This window comes from Acomys russatus, chromosome X (genome assembly GCF_903995435.1).
Source record: "Acomys russatus chromosome X, mAcoRus1.1, whole genome shotgun sequence".
Taxonomy (NCBI): domain Eukaryota; kingdom Metazoa; phylum Chordata; class Mammalia; order Rodentia; family Muridae; genus Acomys; species Acomys russatus.
The window spans coordinates 35502451-35530405 of record NC_067169.1 but is presented as its reverse complement, the minus strand read 5'-3'; the positions used below and the strand labels follow the sequence as shown (position 1 = coordinate 35530405).

The following is a 27955-nucleotide window of genomic DNA, read 5'->3' as shown; positions in this document are numbered from 1 at the left end:
TGTGTGTGTGTGTGTGTGTGTGTGTGTGTGTGTGTGTGTGTGTGTGTCTGTCTGTCTATCTGTCTGTCTTGTGTGTGTGTGTGTGTGTGTGTGTGTGTGTGTGTGTGTGTGTTGAGACTTGGTTTTAGTAGTAGTCTTCATAGTTCTTAGGGTTCAGGCAATAAAGAATGGCACCCCCAAATGAAAATATAGTTGCACCCCAGGCCAAGCCATAACCCCAGTTGAACTCGTGGTAAATTTTCAAGCTCACAGTTTCAATGAACTTGATTGGGTAAAGGACCAGGCTGCAGACCTGCAAAACGACTGAAAAAAATGCAAACAAAATTATGATGTTATTTACAGCAAATAAAACAGCATAGACATATAAATATACATTTTGTGAGAGTTAATCTTTAATAAAGTAAGTATAAAAGCCAAAAATTAAAGCATTGCTAATTCTAAATGTTACCATTTAAAATATCAGCAGCTTTTCTTTACTTAGGTATTCTCACAATACTATATTCATTGCCCTGTTAATAACTGGTGAGTTGCCATTAACAATTATTGAAATTAGTAAAACATAGTAATTCATGAATATACAAAGTAATGATTCTTGCTCTGCAAACACATGTACAATTATCACTAATGACAGGTAGCAGCACTACTTACGCTAAACTGTTTCATACAAAATTTCTAAAAACTATTTCATACAAAATCTATAAAAAGCTAACAATAGTGGCCTCAATGCAGACTTAAACCCTCACTATTTCTATACTTAAGGAACTGAAGAATCTAACATTTTCAGTGATAAATCTGGGTAACCTATAATTTAAGAGATACTTTTGTTCACAACCATCTGACGAAGTCCAATATTCTATACTTATCTAGATGCTTTTGTTTTTATTACTCTAATTAGAAACTACTTTCAATTTCCCTCTCACACAGTCCAGACCTATCATCATTAAAAGAGACTAAAAGTCCTCTCTACCACGAAGCCACAACAAATTATATCTATTATATCTTACACGCATTTGCATATATATTTCCCACTGGCTTTCAAAAAAATTAAGTCAATGAAGAAATGAGGAATAATGATCCAGAAAAGAAGCTAGGCCAAGACTACTACAGCAGAAACAAAATTTAGATCTTAGTTCCTAGTAGGCTCTTAGTTCTAACTCAGGAGTGAAAGGGAATTGTGTTGAGTCATAGTTAATAAAATAAACCAATTAATCAGGAAGGCAAAGAAAGGAAAGGCTTGTTTTAACTATCTAAAATTAAAGTGGCATATATCATGTGGGTATTTTTATATGAGAGTCTCTACACTGGATTACACTGGAGATGAAGTCATCCATTTAAAACTCATAACTTCCTAGTGGATCAACTATTATATAATTTATATTTTATTTAAATTAATTTAATTAGAATGTATGGGCTAAATTTGGCACATTTGCCTACTATGGTAGCTTTATCACTCAGAGAAAGGTGATTTTTCCACTTAAAATCTAGGTCACGATATACATAAAAGGGGCTGAAATTTTTCAGCTGTGCTCATTTATTTATACACTGTCCACATTACAATGCAGAGCTAATTTACAAAAAAACCCCACAAATATCTCTAATGCTCAAAGTATTTGTTTTCTTTGAAACACAAGTTAAAGATTAATTTGAAAACATTAAAGTTAGCCTTGACATAAGAAAGGATGTTTGTTATATTGAATATTATTTAGTTATTAAACTACTATAAATTCTAGTAGTTCAAGGATAAAAATGTAAATAATCAAACACTACAAACTTTGGTACAGTGTACACGCACATACACACATACACACACACACACAAACACACACACATAGCTTTTATATTTTTATTAAACTTAAAAAGAACAAAAGATTTCAGATTTTAAGAACTATTCTCACTTGTTCTCAGCATCTGTAAAGGGTCACATTACCAATATGATTAATGTTCCCAGCAAGTCTATATGATATTCATTTACCTTTGGCATAAAACTGATGAAGTAGGGCATGTTTCTCAAAATAATTACTTTCTATAAGAATGAACAGAGAGCAAGGACCTTATCAGAATCCAGATCAAATTTAAAATGTGCTTCCCTGATAGTTCAATATCATTCTGGGCTTACATCTGCCTGCCATTCTTCCACATTACTACTTAGAGTAGATAAACAGGAAAAAGGAGAATCTCTTGACACTAAAAATAGAAACCACACATTCTTTTTGGTTTAAAGATTTAGATCACAGTAAAAGTCTCTGCCAACAGCAGAATTATATAACCTCACTTCATCTATTTCTAACCACTAAGTGGTACAATGTGCATTAATTAAAAAAAAAAAAAAAGGTTGTCTCTCTGCCTTGGTGAAGGAAATGGAACTCTCATGTTTTAAATGTCAAAAAACTAATGAATCAACTACAACCATTCAACATACAAAAACAAACATTGGTGACTGGGCATGATTTTCTCTCTCTTTTAAAGGATTGTCTCCTTAGATTTTTATACTCTCATCACTGAATCATAGCTAAAGTGCCCAGAACAATTAAAGTAAAAATTTGAGTTACATATATACAAATTTATCTGATAAATTTAGTTAAATGAATATTTGCATGTTTCTGAGTTATACAGTTTAAGTAACTATTGATAACAGCAGAAACAAAGCGGCTAGTTTCATGTATAGGCACTCCATGAGTAAAATTCATACCAACTAGAAAACTGGCCACTCTGGTGTATGGCTATAGTTCCCAATAGCACCGGGGAGGCTGAGGCAGGAGAATCATGCACTGGAGGCCAGAATGTGTCAAAAACAAACAAACAAAAAACACCAAGTCATCAACCATTCAACTAATCAATTTACTCTGAATAGAAAAGAAAATACTACTAAGATCCAAGAAGGACCAGAAAAAGAGGTGAGAGCTGCATTTTAGATTCGTAAGCAAATCAGGATTTTCTGGAAAGGTGATAAGCACACAAACATGAATTGAGATGCAGGCCAACACAGCAAGAAGAATGTTCAGGGAACAGGCAGTGGTAAATTCCTGGGCCTCTTGAATAATGAAGATGCCAATGCTGCAGTCCTGGATCAGAAAGCAGGGAGGGTAAAAAACCAAACCAAACAGAACCAAACAAAATCCAAAACAAAACAGTCAAGCATCAGTTCTTGGTTAGGTCTCAACCTGAAAACCACAGTTAGGGTTTTGGTTTCCACTCTAAGTTACAGGCAGCGGCTAGAGATATTTGAGCAGAGAAGTAATAATGAACATGAATTTATTCAAAAAGCAACCAGCTGGTCTCTAGGGTAAGGTGCTCACCAAGGCTGCTTCAAAGGTTCATTTCAATGTATGTCACTTATAAAGATCTGAGCCCACATAGTTTAATGTAGTGATATACTTCCTGGTAGAAGGCAAGAGGAAATAGAATCCCATTAAGGCTCAAGTGACAAACTCTCTTTAAACAGCTTGCTTAGACATTTCTCGTGTTGCAGCAAAATAAAAAATTACCCGAATATGATTTAGCTTTCTCAATTGTGTTATTCTTTCTGGACCACCAGAGAAAAATGTGTGCAATAGAAAACATGAGAAAAGATATACCCTAAAAGGGCAAACAAAAAGTTTTTCTATTTAATAAAAATATATACTACAATTTCTGCAAAGGGGAGGGAGGGACCAACATTTGCAGCATAAGAAAATGACATCATGCTGTATATCTATCTTACCACTAATCAATGAAATATAAGTATACTAGGCATTCTTTGTGGTATTCTGTGCCCTTCATCAAATGCAGCACTTGTGAAAGTTATAGCACATTTCAGAATTTACGGACAATCTGGAGTTTACTTCCTTTTTAAAAAATGCAATGAAAATTATGAGTATGAAATTGTATGCCTAGAAATATGAGAGGATCTTGAAGCTACTAATTTCTATGTGTATTTTGTTTTTGTTTTATAAGCTTGCTTAAATTTGAGATAAGATGAACTTGATATGTAAGCCAAATTTGTCTTGAAGTTGTGTCAATCCTCCTGCCTCATACCAATGTCTACCAAGTGCTGGGATTACAAACAAGAAACCGATTACCCAGTTTTAAACATGTGTTTCTCAATTTAAACATTCAAAATATTCACTATTTCTTCTAAGGGAATGTTTTATCATTTCAAGAAACATTTATGGAATACTTATTATGGTTTGGTTGAGGTTTTTGTTTCTGTTACATAATCTGCTAATGTCCCAACCATAAACTTTTATCCTCCCCACTCTCACATAGCAAACTGACTTCCAGTTGCTAGCATTTACATTTCTTTGCCTCTAGTAACTCCAGTTATTTTGCTTGCCTGTAAGCAGATGACAAATTCTAGAGAACCAATGCAGAAGTCCCTTACAGACAACTAACTGGCTCCACCAGTTACTCATAAAAATTGAGATTTAAATACCCTAACTTTCCATTTCTTTCAATGATAGAAATCCTAAAGTGTGTGCTTTGCACCAGTTTCTAAACTTGGTCTAATAAGGAATAAAATCCAGCTGCTTCTGCTTCAAAAACAACGGGTTAGAAGATGTTCTCCTGGTTGTCCTTTGAAGCCTTTTTCACTTCTAGCTTCCTTACTGCAGTCGTTCTTTTACCTCTCCAAGAGAGTTGTTTGCCCTTGAATCTACTATCTTAGGGCTTGCTTCTGTGGGAACCAAGTTGGCAAAAGAAAAGAATAGAGTCATACTTTAGAAGTGGAATTCTTATGATCATATGCAAGAAAAACTAAATAGACAAAATAACAAAGCCCAAGAAGAGACTTGATACCCTATGAGCATATACAGGGGGAGGAGGTCCCCCTCAGTCACTGTCATAGGGGAAAGGAGTAAGGGGAAAATGGGAGGGAGGGAGGAATGGGAGGATACAAGGGATGGGATAAAAATTGAGATGTGATATGAATAAGTAATAAAATATATTAAAAAAATAACAAAGCCCAAGTGGTCAGTAGGTGTCGATGTATCGTCATGCACAGTGGGAGCAAAGGCAGAAAAGATACAGGTAGAAAAGAAAAATTGGAAATATAAAGAAATGACTAAGAAGAATGACATCTCGATGCAGGAAAAGGGAAAGAAAATAATCACACCAACATTTTAAGTTAGATATTACTAGTAAAAAAGTAAAACAAAAGACCACATTTAGGGACTGAGATGTGGCATTTGAGAAACAACTGTACCCTCAACTAAGGCAATAATCGTATTGCAGAAAAACAAGTGGCAAATTCTGTAGATAACATAAAGGTAACAGATCTTCCAGCTGGGTTCCTAAATATTGACTATAAAGGAAATTATAACTTGCAGAACAAAAATACTTTTTCCTACAAATGGAAAATGAGGCTATCAATTAATTAAATATATAACTCTGAAATTAGTAACAGTATGAAATTAATTATTGTAAAACACACTAACCAAAGTATAGTAGGATATAAGAAACAGAGATCTAAAGACTTGTGAGTAGAGTACCGTTTTAATTTGGAGTCTAAGCTAGACTCATTTTTCATCCAAAATATAGACTCAAACACACTGCCAACACCTCACAGTAACTTTAAAATGATCACAAGGGGTAGAAAACACAAGCTTTAAATCAGGGATAAGAGTTAACTCAGAAATAAAAATTACTTGCAAGATCATACTTATGGGAAGCTTCTTGAAGACATGAAAAATGGAGCATCTTTACTAATATAATGAATTCATTATAAAAGATAGAATATTTTCTGTAATTTCTACCCAGAATCTATGAGTGACAAAAGAAAACACTCATTTTAATTATCAATGGGGTATAAAAGTAGACAATGAAGAACCAAGAAGGGAACAATCCTTTCGATTTTGCTAAGTCATCTGTAAGGCAAATTTAAGGCCAGGTAGCAGAATCTCAACATATCTATCACTGTCAGCTATACAAAAGGGAATAGGAAGTAGTCAACCACAGCAAAGACAAGAAACTTCCATTGTGGGATATGCTTCAGTCACGTCAGTCACTTAGTACATGTCGGTATGTGGTCTTTATGACATTTCAAGACTGATTTCTTAAAGGAGTATTATTTCTGAGAGACAGAACAACTGCATTTACAGGACAGACTCACTCAAGTGGAGAGGTAAGGACTACAGTAAGGAATCTAAGGAATCTAGAAAGTAGAGGGCAGCCAGAAGAGAGAACATTTTTCTTGAAAACTAAACCTAGGGCTAATTCTCCTCTGCTTTTTTTGTTTTGTTTTGTTTTTTTAATGATTGTTACCATGTAAGATGATTCAGGAATCTTAGTCTTTCAGATAAGATAGATACCCTAAATGGAAACCCTGGCTCTCCAAGACAGTAGCTGCATAATTGTGTGTGTGTGTGTGTGTGTGTGTGTGTGTGTGTGTGTGTGTGTTGGGGGGGTGTGCTTAATTAACCTTTCCAAACCTATTTCTTCTTTGATAATAAAAGCTGTTAGTAAAACTAAACTCTCTGGTCTTCAGTACCCCCTCAAAGACTTGAGAAGGAATAATACTTAAATGCCTGAGTGAAGTGGTAGTGCAGGTTAGTAGATTCCAAAATGAAAAAAAAAATGACCAGGACAGTTTACTGCCCGAACAGTCACCCAACAGTGTCTATAACATTGGAGTCTCATCTTCGGCCTTTTAGCCCAATATCTCTGGCAGACTTATTCGCCAAGAAGTTTAGTTTTACAATAAAACTTAGTTGGTTAGGGGATAAGATCTTTTTAGAACAAGATGAAGGATTTAAGTCAATAGAGATGAGATATGTTAGATATTGAATTTCATTCAGAAATTTAGACCCAATGAGATAGGAAAAATATTTACTTCAAGTTTGACAAATACAAATAGACAAATCACTATGAATGTAACATTTATATTACTCATAATTGTCTCATGGTTCTCCCTGCTGTATGTAGTTTGTTTTATCCATGTGTAATAAAATAAATGTATATGTTAAAATTTTTTAAAGATATAAAGCAAGTTATACAATAAATTAAAAAAAATAAAAGTTGTTAGATCAGAAATAAAATATGCTTAAGTATCTTACACTGTGGCATATGGCAGGTGTTCAGTTAATTATTTTTACAAGTAAAATCTGGATCTAAATCTAGATTTCTAATACTGGTAAGAGAGTTATGGAAAATGGAACAATGGCTTAGTGAGCTGTGATGATGGCTAACCTTTAGCTCTATTAGCAACTGCTCAAGTTAATTACAAGCCCACCATGAAGAAAAGAATTCTAGAAAGAAAAAAAAAGTCTTCGAAATTTGTTTGGCTGGTTTTAGAACATAAAAAAAAAAACAACAACAACAATAAAAAAAAAAAAAAAAAAAAAGAACAACGTCTTTTGGGGTCAGGTGAAACCTGTTGCTTTCTAAGCCTGAATGAGAAAAGGGCTTTATATTAAATGAATCAAATAAAGTGGTTTCCATGTTTTCATTTCCCTCACAAGAGTTTTTACACTAAATGTTGTCATGTTTTAACACTCATTCAAAGGCTATTTCTTTTGTATCCATGAGTACCAGGCATAGCAAGGAACGCTGTTTTGGGTAGATTGTTTTCCGAGTTGGAAGTGGCATGCCTGCTTTGAATACGGGTACTGCCCATCAGAGCAGAAGAAAAGAAACATTTCTTTTGATAGATCTCATTCTGTATATGAATAGTCACTAACATTGCTTGGTGGCACAGTCTTGTTGATATTTGGAGAAGAAAATATTTTGTTAAGAGAAATGAATACTATTTTCACAAATTCAATATAAACGACAATGAAATGCATCCAGAAATGCGTTGAGTCACTAAAGTGAATTACATGTGAGGTAAGCCAACTACTTCAATACACTTAGTTTTAATTATGTAGATTTTCAATTTTAAATCCAGATTAATAATTGATTACTATGTGCAATGAACACGCTTTCAAAAACTCAACAAGATGTAATGATTTGCTGGCTTTCTGTGCATTTTACAAATAACTAATATGTTTAGTCTTGCTTATATGAAAAGCTAATATTAAACTAATGGATTTTTCAAATCAGATTTCTATAATCAGTGCCAAAAAAGACCACAATTAAATCTGAAGACATGTACATTATTAAAGTGTAATAGTCAGTATAATGCTCAGTTTAGGCCTCAATGCATGAAGTGACACTATATATATCTTGCTACACGGTTTCCTTTCATTATTTTATCACTTACTAATATGTAATAGCTAAAGCTAAATCCAAAAGTTTATTCTGGCCCAACCCATTTCCATTATTTTGTTAATTTCCATCATACTTTACTATAGTCAATACTTAAATTAACATATTCATCAATGTTTCTATACTTGGAATATATATATTTTTTTAAGGGAATACATATACATGTGTATGTATGTATATTGGAAACGAACCTAGTTAGTTTTCTGCTAATTTCTAGTTGTTGCCAGCAATGGAGTTCTTTCAGTAGCCATGATGCAGTGAGTCAACCACTAAATGGAATAGAAACTAGGTGTTCACAGTAACATTGAATGTTAAAAAAAATAACTAGAATATCTTTTGCCATCCTACAATAAGAAATGTCTACTATTCTAAAAATGGCTTGTAACAATCTCAGTTTTAAAGCCTCTCATATCACAGGATACAGTTTATCTAGAAGAATTCAACTTATTATCTCATTGTTCTGTTCTGAAGTTCCTACTTTCAAAGACAAACTCACACCTAATTAAAATGCCTACATTGTTTCAACCTAAAACAGAAAAAGACCCAATGGTAAATCAATTAACTAAGAAATCAGCTGGCAAATAGTGATATATCTCAAGGGTGGTTTTTATTTGGTATTCTATCATTCCCAATTGAGGTTGTCATTCCACATGGCAGCAACAATACTGTGGTGTTACAAACATTTCAAACTATACTGTGTAGTCATGCTTTTTTAGTCTGCTAAGAAGAAGTTTTGTGGTGTTATTTGACCACTTTTAGAGCTGTCTTAATACAATGTTTAGTCCATAACAGACATCCCAGAAATAGTTGAATGGCTGCATGAGGAAAAGCGTAATGAATGAACCACTTCTTTCAGATTCATTGTCTTCTTTTCTAGTCTCAGGTCTGTCAGTCATTTCTTGATTTTGACCAGGTCATTTAATTACATAAATTAGACATATTTCTAGCTTCCTCTTAAGCCCTTTGGATATTCATTTTTATTTTTTTTCTTTTTATTAATTTATTCTTGTTACATCTCAATGGTTATCCCATCCCTGTATCCTCCCATTCCCCCCCCCCCCATTTTCCCATTATTCCCCTCCCCTATGACTGTTCCTGAGGGGTATTACCTCCCCCTATATATTCTCATAGGGTATCAAGTTTCTTCTTGGCAACCTGCTGTCCTTCCTCTGAGTGCCACCAGGTCTCCCCCTCCAGGGGACATGGTCAAATGTGAGGCACCAGAGTACATGAGAAAGTTATATCACTGCCTACATTCTAATCAGTTTCTTTGTTATAAGTTGAACACAAGCAGCAGGGGGCAGTAGAACTCTTTGAATTTTGTAGTTATAGTTTCAGACTACACTTTAAATCCTGAGAAATTTAATCTATTCCAATTTTAAACAGCCTTTAAAACTCCATCTAACAGGCTAGATGGTTCTGTCAGTGTCTTCATTATTGACAGTCAGAGGGGCTTATTTTGCAGACTTCAAATCGGTTATGACTGACAGGGAAAATTGAAGATACCACAAGAATATTACAGTTAGGAGTCAAAATGAATGATATATTCAAGGATATTCTTATAATTGAAAATTAAAAGTCACATCAAAAAATGAAAATGAGACGTGTAACAGTCCACAAGCCCCACCCCTATTAATGCAGCTGCTGGCCTTTTGTTTGATATTTTGATTTAAAATGTTCTGCATGGAATAAGGCTGTCAAATTAATAGACATCCAACTGCCCTCATACAATTAACTTCTTTGATAGTTCATGTTAACTGTCATGATTTTTCCCATATAACAATGCTTACTTTCCAGAACACATATGCCTTTAAGAGTACATTTTCAAAATGTCTTTTTTTTGTTTCATGTCAGAATTTTAAAAAAGGAAAAAAGATACTGTTACTGCCTTGTGATCACAAAGGAGGCTAGGGGTCAGGGAGAATGGATGCCTTAAAAAAACACTTGATAAATACATCTGCTACAGTTTCTAAAGCCATATCTCAGCAGCCCTGTGGAGAGAGGTTTTTTGTTTTGTTTGGATTTGGGGTTTTTATTTTTTGCAATGTTGGGAACTGAACCTAGAGTCTCAATCCTAGAGCCTCAAGGCATGCTAAACAAGCACTCTACTACTGAAGTATTTTCAGCCCAAGAAGTTTTATTTATTCACATTTTAGTAAGAAGTTTAGAAATTGACACTGTTCTGTGAAATGCTTAACATGCTGGAAACTGATACTATGATAAGCCTTCAGCCAATTTACCTTAAAATACAACAAATGTCTCTCACTTTTCATTAGCAAACACATACTGATGCATAAAAGGGCAAATGGTAGAAAGGATCATGAATCTTTAATGCTGGTTTGAACATAATGAATATATTTACCTGCTGCAAAAAGCATGACAGCAACAGGTCTGTAGAAGCGCCTTCGAGATCCCACACAGATCGAAATCAAACCCACCAGGAATGCAATGAGAATGATGGCAGCACCGCCCAGGAGTAAAGCCAGAGTAGCAATCTGCCAATCTGGAAAGAAAAAAAAAAGAAAGAAAAGAAAAGCATGGCTTTTAAGCAGTAAGTCTGCAAAGAGTCAACAAAATTCTGCTCAGCACCTTTCACCTTGATGCAGCTCAATGGATGTGATTTTGCTTCATGCTAACCATCCTTTGAGGTTTGAACTGTTTTGCGACAAAAATTAATATTAATGCCCTTCTTCAGAAATGGCTCCTCTACTAAGCGTAGCAGAGTTTCTAGGGCAGAGGTTTGCCACACTTATTACATGGGCTCCCCTAATGTTAAATTGAGTGCCCGTCCCCATGACCTACTAATTTTCAACATAAAGATTAAAATTTTTATTGAACTATAAAGTTAATAAATTTTAAGTAGAGACAGTAAGAATAAAGATGGATTGTATATAACCACCATTGATATACAGATTTTAGATATTTGTATCACCAAGAAATATTCCTATGCCGTTTCCCAGCCAATAACTACCTTACTTCTTGGGCTACTGAAAAGATCCAGTACCATGACCAATCTAGTTTGGTCTGTCCATAAATAATATGAACTATTTTGTGTTTTTATTTTAAGCATCTAAAGATCATCTCATGTGACAAAAATACAAAATTATTAAATGCTTTCCATTTTTGGAAAGCTTTCCTTCACCTCATAAATATGCTATGTTTTAATTTACCTTCTCTCACTGCTAAAACAATGCCCCAGTCAATTTGCATTAGGAAGGTTTGTTGGTGTTTTATTTATTTTCACTTCATGTGTCTCTGACTGCTGTTAGTCACCATAACCACATTGGTTTCTGAAGTACGAAATTTCACAGAGTTAGACTAGACTCCAAACAATTGCTTAGCTCCTTTCGTCAATGAAGAAAAAGTGAAGCTGTACTGGGCTACTTAGCGTGTCTGATTCAGTGAAAATAAACCTCAATGATGACAGTTTATTGTTTCTTATAAGGATGTAGCAATGGTATGGCAGAAAGATGATGCACTTCCCATTCAAGAAAAAGAAAGATGAATTTATAAAGTGCATATAGATCAGGAAGCATCACATAAAGAATGCTATACAGATAGGCACATGGCAGTGTAGATTTTCATGTATTGCTAAACTGCAAGGCATTCTACTCAAAGTCCATAACTCATGACACTTTGCTGCTTCCCTCTGAAATTTCCCTTCTAGAGATCTTCTCAAGTGTTGAAGTATGAGAAAATATTAGCAGAGAAACCTTCAGATGTTCTTTTTGTATTTGCTCTTTAACACCCTTTCCACATCCTTGCCTCCAAAAATCTCTAGATGTTACCTTGGTTTTCAACTACAGCCTGCACAGCAATCAGAAAACAAATATATAAAACAAGTCCAAACATCTTAAAATATAAGCATAAATCACAAGAAAGTAGAGAGCATTTTTAATGCATCTATTTGGAACAAAGCCATTTAACTTCAAACAAAAGTGTATCTGGATTTCAAGGCTTTCAACTAGAAGTTAAAAGGATAACCATGATATGGCATTTTTATTCCCTAACAGTATGTAGCTTTGAATTAAAAAGCCAAAAAAAAAAAAAAAGTAATAATAATCCTTGTATTTGGAAGTCTCTAAATTATTTTGGAAAAGTTTATGTATAGTACACTGTTTGGCATAATGGAAACTTATAAGTTGAAATTTCTGATTTAAAAAAAATCAGTATAATTACACTAAAGCAATAAATAGAGAACAAAGCAAAGAACAATATCCATCTATGCATTCACGGATCAATAAAACACCTGGCGTTCAAGCAGCTACACGAAGGGTGATTTTAGTTGGACTATTACTGTTAGAAAACGATTATCACTTTAAGATAATTCTTAGCTTTCTTTAAATAAAGGTACAACTAAATAGGCACTCCCTTAAAAAAAAAATTCAATGCAAGCTTACAATATTGTTTTTACTCATATGTTCTTTCATGCAACTAAATATGCATAAAATGACAGTTTTCAGTATTTTTACTTTCAACTCAAAATTAGACCAATATTGCCTAAATTTAATAACTTCAAATACCCAAATCACACATTTATTTTCATTTTTTAATGACACACTAGGAAAGACACTCAGCAATGTTTCTGAAAAAAAAGAAAAGAAAAGAAGCCAAATAAATATTCTCAGCTTTGTGGGTTATGGTCTCTGTTGTACCTGTTTAACTATGACATAGTGCTAAAGTGGCTACACACAGAAATAAATAAATAAATAAATAAATAAATAAATGCTAATAAAAATATATTACAAAAGTGAATGATGAGCCAACTTCATGGCTCATCAAGTAAAGACACATGTTGCCAGGCCTGGGGCTCTGAGTTCAATCCCTGAAAACTATCTGGTTGAAAAAGACAACTGACTATATGAGCACACAGACTACAAAAATGTACACTCACACAGAGACACACAGACAAACAGACAGACAGACAGAAACACACACACACACACACACACACTAAATAACCAAGTGTAAAAACATTAAAGCAAAACAAAAAATAGGCTGGTTTTTACCCTGTCTTGGACTCTTACGGCTGTGGTGTATTTCATTTTCAAATGTTAAACATTTTTCTTTCTAGGCAAAGTCTAGTCAAACAACTGAAATCACATAATAATGTCAATTGAATAAATCTGTAATACCAAGTGATACTCATGCAAATTTGAAAAAAAAGAACAAACATTTCTAATTTCACATAAAGTTGAATTTTCTCAAACAATGGTATTTTATTTCATGTAGTAGTAGACACAGGAAAGTATGCTATTAAACCTAAGTAGAAACTACGAAAGGAACACCTTGCAGGTCAGAAAATACATTAAAAGCAGATGAACAGAAGAATTTCTGGGTTTTCTACTAAATGTCCTATATTTGTTTTTAGTGCTGGCTTTATAGCAATGAAAAACATCTCTCTAGACTCAGAGTCAGCAGGAGAGCCACCATCATCATTGTTGTAATATTCCTGCTCTTCCCTTTAGTTTGCAAGCAGAGTTACAGCTCAAACAGAAAAGCTGTTTTATTTTCCAAGGGAGACTAGAAATGGTCCATGACTGTCACTGCCCTGGCCAGAAGCTGGGGCTTGAACTGGAATACCAAGACTATATCCCTGGTGGAGAGTGTCAAGTTTTTAAATTATTGTCCGAATATCGACTTGGAAAGATTCACTCAGGCTGGTTGGTTCCCTAAGACCCAAATTTTACATTCCTGGCCAGAAAAGACTCAATTCACAAGCTACAACAGTGGTTAAGAAGAGCTACTATAATCAAAGCAGTCCAGTCGGCACTTTTAGGATCTGCTTGGGCCTTGAGAGCTAAGAACAGGGCTTCTCTTTTGTGTACTAATAAAGATCTAGAATCCATAATTTAAGCTTTAGGACAAATCTAAGACATGGACAAATAGTTAATAATCCTTACTTTTTCTCTTACTGAACAACATGATAATGATATGGAGAATTAAAAAGAAAATTACATACGATTTACATATACTTAGGTCATTAAAGTACCAGCCTGAGGTTCATATATTAAAGTACCAGCCTGAGGTTCATATATTAAAGTACCAGCCTGAGGTTCATAATATTTATTTCTCAACCAAAGTATAAAAATTGGGTTTAGCACACGTGTATACAAAAACCTGAGCAATTTTAGAGTAATACACTAAAAAGTGACCAAAACTCAACCTTAATGGTATTTTAGTTAAAGTTTTTATGTCACAAAGATGTGCTATACCACGATACCCTATGAGCATATACAGGGGGAGGTGATCCCCCTCAGGAACAGTCATAGGGGAGGGGAATAATGGGAAAATGGGGGGGGGAGGAATGGGAGGATACAAAGGATGGGATAAACATTGAGATGTAACAAGAATAAATTAATAAAAAATAAATAAATTAATTAAAAAAAAGAAAGACAAATTAAAATATCATAACATTTGCAATTTTCAGGTTTACTTTTTACAAAAAGGGTTACGTGTTTTATGGTTTCACTACCCATTATTTTCTATAGTGATCATTTGTCTCCAATTAAATGCTTTGTAGAACTGACTAACACGAAGTATAGAAACCTGAGATTTATTATTCTGTATTCTTTTTACACATTTCTATAAATGATGATGTGATGTTGTAGTGGAGTAGTGATGTTTTGTACAACATCAGTGGCCTATCGCACTGATTTAAACACTGTACTTCTCTGTTTAACATTAGGGCAGCTGACTTCAAGTTTGAACTTGTTTTCCTAAGATGTGAGAGAACAGATGGTAATCAATCCTGAGAAAATTCTGGATGTTCTTATGTATAAAACTGGTGAGGGCTTACATGAGCAGGTAACATATTTTGGATCTAGAAACTAAACTGAAATAAAGGTGCCATATTACATGCCTCATTCACTAGAGAACATATGGGCAAAAGTGACAAAGGAACTGAACTCAGGGAGGCAACAACCTTAGACAATTTTGTAGTTTTCCTAACAGAAAAAAAAGCAAAAGCAAACACACACACACACACACACACACACACACACACACACACACACACACACACCAAGTACTTCCACGTAACAGGATAAAAATCAGGAAGCCCATGAATTATAGCACTAAGTTCAATATTAACATGCACATCAGACACTAAATTTGAATCCTCTTTCAAGGTATTTTTACTCGCTTGCATCAGAGTCTCCATTGTCTATAAATACATTAGTATTCTACAGAATTGTGCTGGCTTAATTTTAGCAGTGTAATATGTGAGACTGGTCAGAAGTTGCCAGTACATTATGAAAGTTCTATAGCCTATGTAACAACTGCCCACGTGTAGAACTGTATTCTCCAGGAGAATTCATAGTCAAAATTCATTAACAATTTCCAGGAAAGGAAAATCTTAAGGAGAATACATTGTCTACTTTGAACCAAGGTCAGGACACCATACACTTCCTCAACTTATTTTCAAACCTTAACCTACCAAATACTGACAAATTTGTTTAACTCCATTCACAACGTCTCTATGCTGAGATTAGTTCTACTATTACATAAGTCTCTGAACCCCAAACTGTTACTTCTTTCACAAAACTAGGTACCATAAAGAGCAATAAAGAAATGTACCTTTTTTTAAAATTCAAGTTTCATTGTTTGGGTGAGTAGTATTGCTGTAAATGTATTATACTTTTTACATTACTTATTAATATAATGTGTTAATGTACTAACGGATTATTCTACCTTTTCTACAATTCTCATTACAAATAACAATTGAGATATAATATGAATATATTAATAAAATACATTAAAAACAAAAAACAAATTAAGGTATGGATTTTTACAAACTTGTATGATCACAATAAAATTTGTCTGGAAACCACTTGTATGTTTATCTTTAATTTCTCAAGAGAAGATTATATTCATTAAGATGAAATCCATAACTTTAGTGAAAGTCACTCAGTAGAGCTGTTAATAAAGTGACTTTTATTTCACTCTACATAAATGTTCCCCAAATTCTTCCTAATCTACCTAGATAAGTTTGCACACTTTCACTCATTCTTATCAAATGGCAACTTCTAGTTAATCTTAGTTATAGGACATATTTATAAAAAAACCTTTCAATTGAATTATGTTGATGACAACTTGAAAGCTATCTCATTATTGTACATTCCTTTCTACCATTAGGAACTAAAAACACCAAGGTAATGTATTTAAGGGAGAAAAATTCTCAGTAGCAGATGAATTCCTAATGTTCAATCATGAGAATTTTGACCAAACCTTGCAGTTATTTTTAGGTAGTTTTAAAAGAAAAAACATTTTTTTCTTTAACAAGGGGACCTCTTAGGTAGTTCACATAGTTGTATTAGAAAACTCAGTAGAAATATAATTTAAAATCTGAATAACATAATCATGTTTCCTCTCAAATAAACTTTTTTTTTACAATATTAGCAAAGAACTTGGTATTATAGAATGTTTTAGCACTTACACAGAAAGAAAGCCAACATCATGCCAAATGACCACTGTATATTCATGTGCTATATGAGTAAACTCATTGGCATTAGATGATACTATAAGTTAACAAGCACTATTACTTCTCAATAATAACTACTAAGGGGTATTTGTACAGAGATGTTAGGTAGGGTAAATTGAAGGTCATTTCTTTTCTACTATTAAAAGGAAAAGAAAATAAACAGAATGGAATGGAAAAAGAAAAAGGAAAAGAAAAGAAAAAGAAAGGTTTAGGGTTGGACAGAACTCAGGAGGCCAAGGCAGAGTGAGTTCTAAGCCAGCCTGGTCCGCAGAGTGTGTTCAAGGACAGCCAGAGCAGCAAAGAGAAACTCTGTCTCAAAACCGAAAAAAAAAATAAAAGCCAAGGTTTCAATCTAAAACCTGAGTTTCTTTAAGAAATGCAGAAAGCTGCAAACCTACAGATGGGACTAAGAGTGTGTGGCCTTCTAGACACTATAAATTGTTTAAATAGGTATTGGACAGCTAATAACATTCAGAAAGCAGAAGGGAGATATTCAAATAGTCACTCAAATTAAATAATGCTGTTGTGTATATGGGAGAAGAAAACAGGTGAACTAATCCCAAACAGCTCCTTCTTTCTTTCAACTCCCCTAGGGAAGAACTTATATTGCTTCATTTTCAGCAGGTTGTAAATTTATTCCATTAGTTTAAATCATATCCTTTGTTTCATTATCTTGTTAGTCTCCTCAACTAACACAGGCTTTCTGACTAAGTTCAGTTTGGAATCTGCCCCCTGATATTGAATCACTGTTAATGAAGTTAACTTACTGGTGCTTTGTGAGATGGTAAGAAGGTGGAGATGGTGCTAGGAATAGACTCCAGGTTTCATTCCTAATAGACTGTGGCAAAGTTTTGGTGGATATTTGTTTAGAAGTCTTAAACATGATATCAAGAAATTCTCTTGATAAAAATATTAAGTTTTAGTGCCTGTCTTGATATAAATAATATGGAATTGAGATTATAACTTCTATTTTTCTTACATTTTTTTTCTAATAAACACAGTTTAAACAGACAATGCAAAGTTTGTGGCATTATCATCAAATGACTCCTTAAATTATCAGTTCAAACTTCGGAACACTTAATAATAATTCCGACAGAACCTAAACTGGGCCATGTTTGTTTTTCTGGTTCTTTAGGAGACTTTTACAAAGGTCTTTTTTTCTTATATGTATGTAAGTACACACACACACACACACACACACACACACACACACACACATATATATGCATTTTATAACTGAGGATCTTTATTGTTTGTGCAGCCAAGAATCCATTCCTATATTATAGAAAATTGAGGTTTTACTATTTCCCCCAATCCAATATAAACCTTATAGTAAAAGAATTAAAGTGTCCTTCTCTAATTTTCAAGGAAGACGATCTAATAATCTGAAAACAATGATAGTTTCAACTATCAGTTCCTTTGGCAAAAGCTACATATGTGGTTCTCTTTGTTCTTCAGAGGCAATAAAGAATTGTATAGATATACCAATAGACTATATCAAATGGTATACTTCATTGAAAGATGGGGTCCAGATCTTCCCTTAAATCTCAGCTGGTCACATGGCTCTCTAACCAATAAAATGGAATAGGAGAGCTGGAAGAACACAGCTCTCAACATTTTCACTCTGTTGGTAACTAGTCTAATAATCCTGAGATCACCACACTAAAAAGACTACCTATAAGTGTTCCCTGGATGTGTTTCAGCCAAAACAAGCCTTGCAATTATTCCTACAGAAGTGTCAAACCCTTGCTCGAAATACTTAGAACAGGATCCTACATTCTGGTCTCCGAGTGTAAAAGTTATGCTCAGCTATGACCATAGTTATCTGGATCAAGGACAAGTTAGGCTCCTTATGCTCTATCTGCACTCCTGACCTTCAGTGGTCCCTAGTATGGCTATTTCATACCACTAACATTTAATCCAGTTAGTTTCCTTGAATTACTAAACTGAATAAATCCTCATCTCTTTCACAAATGAAGAGCCTGGTAAACTTATCAAAATCCATAGTATTCTTGGTAACACTGTACATTCATTAATATGACCCTGGGAGTAAGTGAGGTATCTTGCCTTAAACAGTACTGAATCAAAAGTAGCTACTAAGATAATAGTTCTCTGACCATGACCTACCAGGAGCTTTACTAAATGCTAGAAAATTCAGACTAATTAAATCTGATATGAAAAATAACTATATTATCCAATGCAAAAACTTACAGTACTTAAAATGAGAATTACTACCACTGAAAAATATAATTTTGAGTTTGCTCTTGTAAAGATATAATATGAAAGAAAAATAATGTTTCATGTATTTAATCTTTATGACATGCCATCTGAAGAAGTTAAGTACTTTTTATGTGCTGACATCATTGGTGAGTAGCCAACTTCTTGTCAGAAGAAAGCTTAAGTCGCATGTAGTCTTCAAAATAGTACTTTGTCCTACCATTAGACTATGCCATAACTTATCATGGTTCATACAGAAGTTTATTGTAGATATTTATTTTGAAATATCTCAAGAATTTTCATTAATAGATCCTAGAAATGTTGGTTATATCTTAGGTCTTCCCAAACTGTCTAATTAATAAACAGAAATTAACAAAATCCTGAACCTGTTTCTTGTTAACAGGTAAGATCTTTTATTTGAGAAAAGCTTTTGTTTTGTTTGTTTCATTGTGTTTCCGTTGTTTTGCCATGCCAGACTTTGTTTTAAATGCCAGTTTTTACACTTACCTCAAACCACTTTGCTGCCAAAAGACTCCACTAAGGGACTGCCTGGGGATTATAACCTTTCTATGAAAGTGAGCAAAAAGAGGGATTCTATTTGACCACAAATTAAAATATCTTTGGGGAATTTGAAATACAAGAAGATACTAAAAGAAAAAAATCACCACGAACATCTTGATCTAGCTGATCCTGGGTTTTCTTTGATTTATGTTTAAAAGGTTAAAGTGCTAGCGAGTACTAGTACCTTCTCACACATTAATCCATTTGTCCTGGTGATTTTCTCTTAGAAGAAGCTACAAGAGGGTATGCTTTTAGTGACTACAGAGCTTGCTATTTGTAAACACATTTGTCAGTGTCAACTCATCTCAGGGAACACCTAAACCTTCCTGATTCACATCACATTGTGAGGATTACTGATGAAATTCCATTTCCAAATTAAGGAGTAGTCTCAACATATGCACAGATGACATGGATCTGAACTTAGAGTCACTGTATCTTAGATGTTCTAAGTATCCCAAGTGTTTAGGCAGTTCCATTTATCTTAAACTACACCTAATATGGCTTTATTCATAAATTCCTTTTAAAGGGACTTTTGATACTAAGGTTGAAAAGCATGACCTACATGTAAGCCCCTCTTGAAAGAACCTCCTGTGAAATGAAAATAATAATACTCACCTGTTTTAGTATAGAGTTCCCTGTCATTTCAAAACTACCAATGACTCATGCTACAAATGTAGCTATTCTTAGGGCAATGCACCAATGATGCTAATAATATTTCTTGAGAAGGGTCTATTTGATCAAGTGTTTTGTTGATTAAAAAAAAAAGTTAAGCATACCCTTGTTAAAGTCCCAAATCACACTCTGTTAAACATGTTTATTGAGCTACCTATATGGCCTGTTTTTTGCTGAGTCAAAAATCACAGTAAAAAGCCATCTGTTTCATAGGAATTAGCAACATATTAATTGTTCTGAACAGAAACATAAAAACATCCTAGGAATTACACAGCTGCATAATGTGGAATTTAGGGAACCTGCGTTCTATATTCGGCTGTAATTCTCAAGGCTGTGAAACCCTAACTACTATATTGTAGGGGAAAAGTTATCAAACTAAACAGGAAGCAGTGGATAAAACATTATAAACATTTTGAATAAGACCGAAGACTTATTAAAAAGCTGTCCAAAGGTCCTGGGGAAAATCTTCATAAGAAAAAATTTCTATAGAGGCCAGCAGTGTGATTACTGCGTTTCAAAATTCCCCTCCCTAATACTAGTGACAATTCACTCTTTTCTCGTTTGTTTTCCTAGAAAACTTACAAGTAAAGATGAATGCCAGTGCTACCAATTGAGAATCTAGTGAAAAGCATTCTGGCTGACTGTCAACCATACTAGAAGTGCTGACGCAACCTTCAATATACCAGAACACAAGAGGCATGGCTCTGCTCCAGCTTAAAACCACAAAAATGGCTATAAACAGCAAACAAGGCATATTTGGTACCAAAATTCAAATGCAAGTTTAAAATAATGGCTTAAGGGAATGTTTCAGTAGAAACTGTGCCTAAGTAGGAAATGCTGTCCTCAGAAGAAAAACATTCTTGAAATTTCCCCCTTGAAATAAAACCTTGCCTCTTCAAGGCAGTTTTAATTCTAATTAAGACAAAGGTTTTTAATTAAGCCCTGAAGATCCTGGGGAAGGACCTTCTGTAAAACTATCCTTGGTAGGTTTTCCCAAAGTAATTGATTTCCTAAGAGAATGAAGTGGATCTTTTAAAATATTCAGAAAGATATTTTGCTCCAATCCTTCTGCTACTCTGCACAATAGACTAAATAAACTCCCAGCTTTTCGAACAGAAAAGGACAGGATTCCTGGGCTGATCCTAGTATCTCTCTTTGTCTCAAAACACTGGAACATAGAAGCTTCAATTCTACATAACATCTTTAGGAGCACATTTTCTAAGTGAGTAGAGCAATTTTCTGTATTTTAGCCCTTCCCTTCACAACTTTTCTGCTACAACAGAAAGTCAAGAACTTGTGCCACAAAACTTCAAAGAAAACCATCTCTGCTTATAACCTATCTTGTTATGTTTTGGGGGACAGAAAACTAGTTTTTTCAAGCTAAATTAAGCTAAAGCTGATTTCAGGAACCCAAATTGAATGGCATGAAGACAAAATAAGGGAAGGGGCTGGGAGAGGAGGTGTCAAAAAGTGTTGTTGCTTTGATTTTCCCTTTGCACTCTCCTACGTACACCATATTTGCATTAAGCTTTATATGTCCTTATTTGTCCAGCAGAAATCTTTTTTTCTTTTACTTTCTTCTTGTTCAGCTACAAATTTCCTTGTAGCTGAAATCAATGGGTATGGAGGCAATTAAGGAAAGATCACCAAATAAACTGGAGCTGCCTTTACTCCATTCCCCACATTCCAGGCCAAGAGAAAAGCAAATGGGAGCTGAAGCTCACTTCTCCAACCTATCTGAAAAGTCTTTATGCAATCAGAGGGCTATTATTTCAGGAGACAGAGAGAAGGGGGCAAAAAGATTCCCGTTGCTAAGGAGACCTGCTGAAGCTGGCATTCCTACATAAATTTCCATTTCTATTGAAGACAAAGATATTTTTTCGAAAGTTTATTTGGATCCCCTAGATACTGAAGAAAGGCATTTTGTGGATTTATTTTCTCTTCAGTTGTAAACAACTAATCCTGAAAGAATTAAAAGGCCTAAGTGTTGACCTCCTGCTGCCAGCCCCTTCGCTATGAATCAATCGACAAAGAAACCCTTCAATAGGTATTCTGAGGTAATAGCAAAGAAAAAGCCTTTGTGAGTACAAAATTAAATTTCTGGAAAGATTTTAACCAAGTGAGCTAATTTTTCTTATAACAAAAAAAAAAAAAAAAAAAAAAAAAAAGTAAGACAAAGAAAAGTCTTTTGGGGGGGGGGGTGGGGAGATGGTGGTGGCTTTTGTGCTTTTTCAACTTTATGGAACCTGAAAGATTTCCAACAAAGCTTTACAAACAGTCTCAGAGAAGACATGAAACTATCAAGAAGGAATTTAATGAGTTTCTCAGGTCACTGTGTTTGAGTGTTTGTGAGTGCGCTTGCCACCATAGAAGAGCACCCTCGAAGCCTTCCTTTTACATTCCTTAATCTGTGCACACACCACCAGCTGAAGAAACAGAATTCGAGTGGGATTAGTTTTTAGCAAGAAACTGAAGTTGGCAAATTCCTACTATGAGACTGTAAATGGTAAAAAACAAACAAATAAACAAACAAAAAACCTAAGAAAAACAACAACAAACCTGGAGGGTCATTAAGGGAATAAAGCCATAAAGTCCCTTTGGAGCTAGTAACCACAATGGCTACCGCCTCCTCTACCCATCTTCAAGCAATTTTTACTGCTTGCTGAATAAAGCACAACTTCCAAGGCAACTGTGAGTAACTAACTCACAGTGAAACGGATTGGAAGAAAGGGGAGTTTCTTACTGTTGGAGTTAAAGAAAAGCAACTGAGAAGCAACAACGGTGTCACCAAAAAAGGAAAGGAAATTCATCAGTTTCTCCTAGCTCTCGGTATCCCTCCCCAAAATTTAAAGGGGAAACACACACACAGACACACAGACACACACACACACACACACACACACACACACACACACACACACTAAAATTAACTAGGGAAAACCCAGGTAAAGTGAAAGAGAACAGAAAGAAATGTGGGCCAAGAGGAAAACTTGGGCAAATTGCTCTCAGACAGAGGTTTGGAGCTGAGAACCTACACATCTTAGATTTGGAGCTTTTTGCCCATTTCTTTTTTAACCGGGGGTGTGGAAGCCTTTGCATTTTTTACGCAGCCACATGGTTCTCGCCTTCAATGATAACAATTGCTCAAAATAGCATATGTGTTACTCCAAAGCCGGAGGGACTGGCAAAGGAGGAGGTGAGGGCGTGGGAGGTCTCTGGAGTCTTGGCTACCCGGACCCTTTCCATAGAGGGGCATATACAGGAGGGTCCTAGGGCTGGAGGGTCTGAGAAGGCCAAGGAGGGGGGGAAGGAGGGGGAAGGGGAGAGGAGAGACACCCAGAGTAGCATTGGCAGCAAAGGAGCCCTGGGTGGCCACGCGGGATCAACGGGCGAAGGGCGCGGCGCGGGGGCCTCACCGCTGCCGAGAGTGGACTCGCAATGCCAGATGTCCAGGTTGGCGGGCTTCCGGCAGGACTCCCACAGGGACAGGTAGTACTGGTGGTCCGCGGTGACCCAGGCCGGGCTCAGCACGGCTCCCAGGTCCAGACACAGCGCCAAAAATATGCATACGAGCCCGACCAGCTTGAGCGGGGTCAGCACCGACACGCGCACCTCTTCCATGCCACTGCCCGCCGAAGCCATGCCCGGGCGCCGCTGCCCGCCTCCCCGATGCAGGCGAGGACGCCAGGAGGGTCCAAAGAGCCTGGAGCCGGACCTCCCGACTAGAGAAACGGTGGTACACCCCGAGTAGAACTCGATCCTCGAGGTCTTTGCTCCGCACGCCAAACAGCCAGCGAGACTCGCCTAGCTGGGAATGCTGGCCCAAAGGAGGTTGTTAGTAGCTGCAGCGACAGCAAACGTACAAGGAACCTTCCCAAGAGCTCTGCCCGCGCCCTCGCCCGCGCCTGCTCCTCCCTGGCGCGGCCAGGCTGGCTCCGCCCCAGCCCCGCCCCAGGCTGCAGGAGGCGGCGCCTTGCAAGAGAAGCGGAGGGTCCGCACCCCAGCGGCGGAACGCTCTATCTTCTGGCGCCAGGGCTCCTGTCCTTCTTGCCACTAATCCTGTGGCCACTGCACACAGAAATTCTCTGCTGCTGGCCACGCCATGGCTGCTCCCGGGTCACTCCGTGGAGATGTCTCCCGGTCACGTGGCTTTCCCTTTGGGAGCAAGGATTGACCATTTTTCTAGAAGGCGTCCTAGCCAGTGCTCTTTGGAGAAAATATATATTTCCTACTCAGCGACTTTATGCCTTCTTCCCAGACAATTCACATCCGGAATGATGTTGTGAAAGGAAGAGAAAAGTAAAACTTTACACACTGAACCCAGAATGAGCCCAGGAGCCACCCTTCCATGCCTACCTTCCAGCTCCATATTAAGTCAGTTCTCCTCAAGCTAACAGCTGCCTTTGCTCTCCCTCTGAAGGACAAGCAGGAGATAAAAAAATGGAAATGAGAGATTTCACAAAATGTAAAGCAAGCCTTCTTTGCATCTCTGCTGTTCTCTCCGTTGTACTTTGGCTAGAATCCCTAAATATCTCCCCACTCTGTTTGCTAGATCTGAATGCCTACCCTCAGTGTTAAGCTTGCCTTGTTCCTCAGCAAACTACTACAGGGCCTAAGATAGGAAGAAGTGATATATCATTCCTGATTGGGGAACTAATGCATCAACATAGATTTTTTTTTTCAGGAAATTGACTTAAGGACATTTTTAGAGGGCATTGTCTTGGTTCTTCGGGAGGAGTTTCATACTTTTAGCCAATTTGTGAGAAGTGCACACCTTTGAAGTTGAATTTGTGGCTTTGTAATTTTCGAATTCAACGTGATTGGAGGGCTGGTTCCTGTCCTTTTTAAAACTACTCTCCATCTTGCCTACAAAAACAAGAGCAATTTAATGACTACAGCAGTGGTTAAGGATGTTTCCAGGTCATTCACCATTTCAATAACTTAGTGTTAAAGTAAAAGATGAGGATAATGACCTGAAGAATGTCCCCTGGCATGCTCCCCACCCCTCACATAATACCATCCTCAACCTTAATGATTCTTATACTTTCTGTGGAGGGATGGATTAAGGGGGAACTTAACAGTCTTTCTCTTCTATCTGCCTCTTTCCACAGGCATAGCACATTTTGACACAAACACTTGGAGTGGAAGAAGCAATCAAGGTAGTATCGGGTGACCTCAGACTAAAAAGAAGCCACAAGTAAAATAAAACTCAAAGTTTTCTTACAACTATAAATAGAAGAGCTGTCCATGTTTCCTACCTTTCAACCTTTATCATCTTAATTATTTGAGAACGCACCAAAAATAACCAAGAAACATACTCAAAAGTGCTCCTTCGTTTACCTAGATCTTCCAAATGCTACCTGCCCCATTCCTTAATGTAAACAGATCCTTATGGAACACTGAAAATTCCAAACCTGGAGGATGAACTCTGGTGACTAGGCTTGGGATACTGCCTTTTACCTGGAATGTTACTCAGAGGTTTATCATTTTAATTGAAAAATAATTTTTTCCATTTTTCCCTTAGGGTGATTCTTTTTAATATTTTATTAATTTATTCATATTACATCTCAATTGTTATCCCATCCCTAGTTTCCTCCTGTTCCTCCCTCCCTCCCGCTTTCCCCTTATTCCTCTCCCCTATGACTGTGACTGAGGGGGACCTCCTCCCCCTCTATATGCTCAGAGGGTATCAAGTCTCTTCTTGATAATCTGTTATCCTTCCTCTGAGTACCATCAGGCCTCCCCATCAAGGAGATGTGGTCGGATATGGGTCACCAGAGTTTGTGTGAAAGTCAGTACCCACTCTCCACTCAGCTGTGGAGAATGTCCTGTCCATTGTCTAGATCTGTGTAGGGGTTCGAAGTTTACCGCATGTATTGTTCTTGGCTGGTGCCATAGTTTGAGCAGGACCCCTGGGCCCAGATCCGCCCATCATAATGTTCTTCTTGTAGGTTTCTAGGACCCTCTAGATCCATCTATTTCCCCATTCTCCAATGCTTCTCTCACCTAGAGTCCCAATAGGATATCCTCACATCTATTCCAATTTCATGGTAAGTGAAGACTTCCCTGGGACATGCCTCTTGGGCTAGTGTGCAATTATAAGTGAGTACATACTATGTGAGTCTTTCTGCTTCTGGGTTAACTCACTCATTATGATTCTTTCCATCCATTTCTATCTTTTGGAGTTGCTCATTCTTGAAGGTCTGGTAGAATTCTGCACTGAAATAATCTGGCCCTGGGCTTTTATTTTTCTTTGAAGACTATCAATGATTTCTTCTATTTCTATAGGGGAAATGGGACTGTTTAGCTTGTTTATCTGTTCTCGACTCAATTTTGGCAAGTGGAATAGATCAAGAAAATTGTCCATTTCCCTTAAATTTTCTAATTTTGTGGCATATATGCCTTTGAAGTAGGATCTTATGATTCTTTATATTTCTTTAGTGTCTGTTGTTATGTCTCCCTTTTCATTTCTGATTTTGTTGATTTGGATACTGTCTCTCTGCCTTTTATTTAGTTTGGCTAATAGTTTGTCTATCTTGTTAATTTTCTCAAAGAACCAGCTCTTGGTTTTATTGATTCTTTGGACTGTTTTCTTAGTTTCTAATTTATTGATTTCATTCCTGAGTTTGATTATTTACAGATGTCTACTCCTCTTGGGTGTTTCTGCTTCTTTTTTTTCTAGGGCTTCCAGCTGTGTTGTTAAATTGCTTATGTGGGATATTTCCATTTTCTTTTTAAAGGCACTTAGTGTTATGAATTTTCCTCTTAACACCACTTCCAATGTATCCCACAAATTTGGGTATGCTGTTCCTTCATATTCAATGAATTTCAGGAAGTCCTTAATTTCTTTCTTTATTTCTTGCCTGACCCAGGTGTCATTAAGGAGAGAGTTGTTTAGTTTCCATGTGTGTGTAGGATTTTTGTTATTTCTGTTGTTGCTGAAGGGCAGCCTAAGATCATGGTGATTTGATATGATACAGGGTATTTTTTTCAGTCATCTTGCAGCTGTTGAGGCTTGCTTTGTGATCCATTGGGTGAAAGGTTCTGTAGATATCTCTTAGATCCATTTGATTCATGGCATTGGTTAATGATGTCATTTCTCGGCTTAGTTTCTGTTTCACCTTCAGTGAGAGTGGAGTGTTGAAGTCACCCACTGTTATTGTGTGGAGATCGATGTGTGGTTTAAGCTTTGTTATTAGATCTTTTACAAATCTGGGTGCCTTTGTATTGGGAGCATAGATGTTCAGAATTGTGATGTCCTCCTGGTTGACTTTACCTTTGATGAGTATGAAATGTCCTTCCTCGTCCCTTTTGGTTGATTTTGGTTGAAAGTCTATTTTGTTAGATATTAAAATGACTACACCAGCTTGCTTCTTGTGACCATTTGCTTGGAATATTTCTTCCAGCCTTTTACCCTGAGGTAATGTCTATCCTTATGGGTGAAATATGTTTCTTGAATGCAGAAGAATGTTGGATTTTGTTTATGCATCCATGCAGTTAAAAAATATGGAACGCTTCATGAAATTGCATGTCATCTTTGCACAGGGGCCATGCTAATCTTCCCTGTATCATTCCAATTTTAGTATATGTGCTGCCAAAGCGAGCACCAAAAATAATTTTTAAGAAAATTTCTTGAGCATGCTCCAGGTTATAATGACATTGTTTTTTCCTCCAAATTTTATCACCTTGCTTTTCTGAGTCAACTAATATTTTCTTATTCATCATGCTTATTATTCATTCTACACCACTCCTACTCCAAGCCCACACTTACTTTATTTGTTTTGGAATGTTCTCAACTGCTTGCTGGAGTTACTTCTTTGTACTATTTTTAAAAATTGCTATCCT

At 36.2% G+C, this 27955-nt stretch overlaps 1 protein-coding gene and 1 non-coding gene across 2 annotated transcripts; both read right to left on the bottom strand.

The window, feature by feature from the left end:
• On the bottom strand, nt 1-24032 carry Tmem47 (transmembrane protein 47). The gene is made up of 3 exons (XM_051142597.1): nt 23527-24032; nt 10541-10681; nt 1-303 (listed from the first exon to the last, which is right to left on the bottom strand). Exons 1-3 carry the CDS (start codon nt 23750-23752, stop codon nt 125-127), a joined length of 546 nt encoding a protein of 181 aa, XP_050998554.1. The 5' UTR covers nt 23753-24032; the 3' UTR covers nt 1-124.
• A 3578-nt stretch (nt 24033-27610) lies between these two features.
• Nucleotides 27611-27717, bottom strand: LOC127185965 (U6 spliceosomal RNA). The gene has a single exon (XR_007830231.1). It is a non-coding gene; the product is annotated as a U6 spliceosomal RNA (small nuclear RNA).
• Between the last annotated feature and the right edge of the window lie 238 nt (nt 27718-27955).

Excerpts from the sequence above, each read along its gene's own strand:
- Tmem47 (XM_051142597.1), bottom strand. The coding sequence starts at position 23,752 with ATGGCTTCGGCGGGCAGTGGCATGGAAGAGGTGCGCGTGTCGGTGCTG. Across the intron at positions 10,682-23,526 it reads CGAGTCCACTCTCGGCAGCG|ATTGGCAGATTGCTACTCTG; the intron begins GTGAGGCCCCCG and ends TTTTCTTTCCAG. Across the intron at positions 304-10,540 it reads TGTCATGCTTTTTGCAGCAG|TCGTTTTGCAGGTCTGCAGC; the intron begins GTAAATATATTC and ends CATTTTTTTCAG.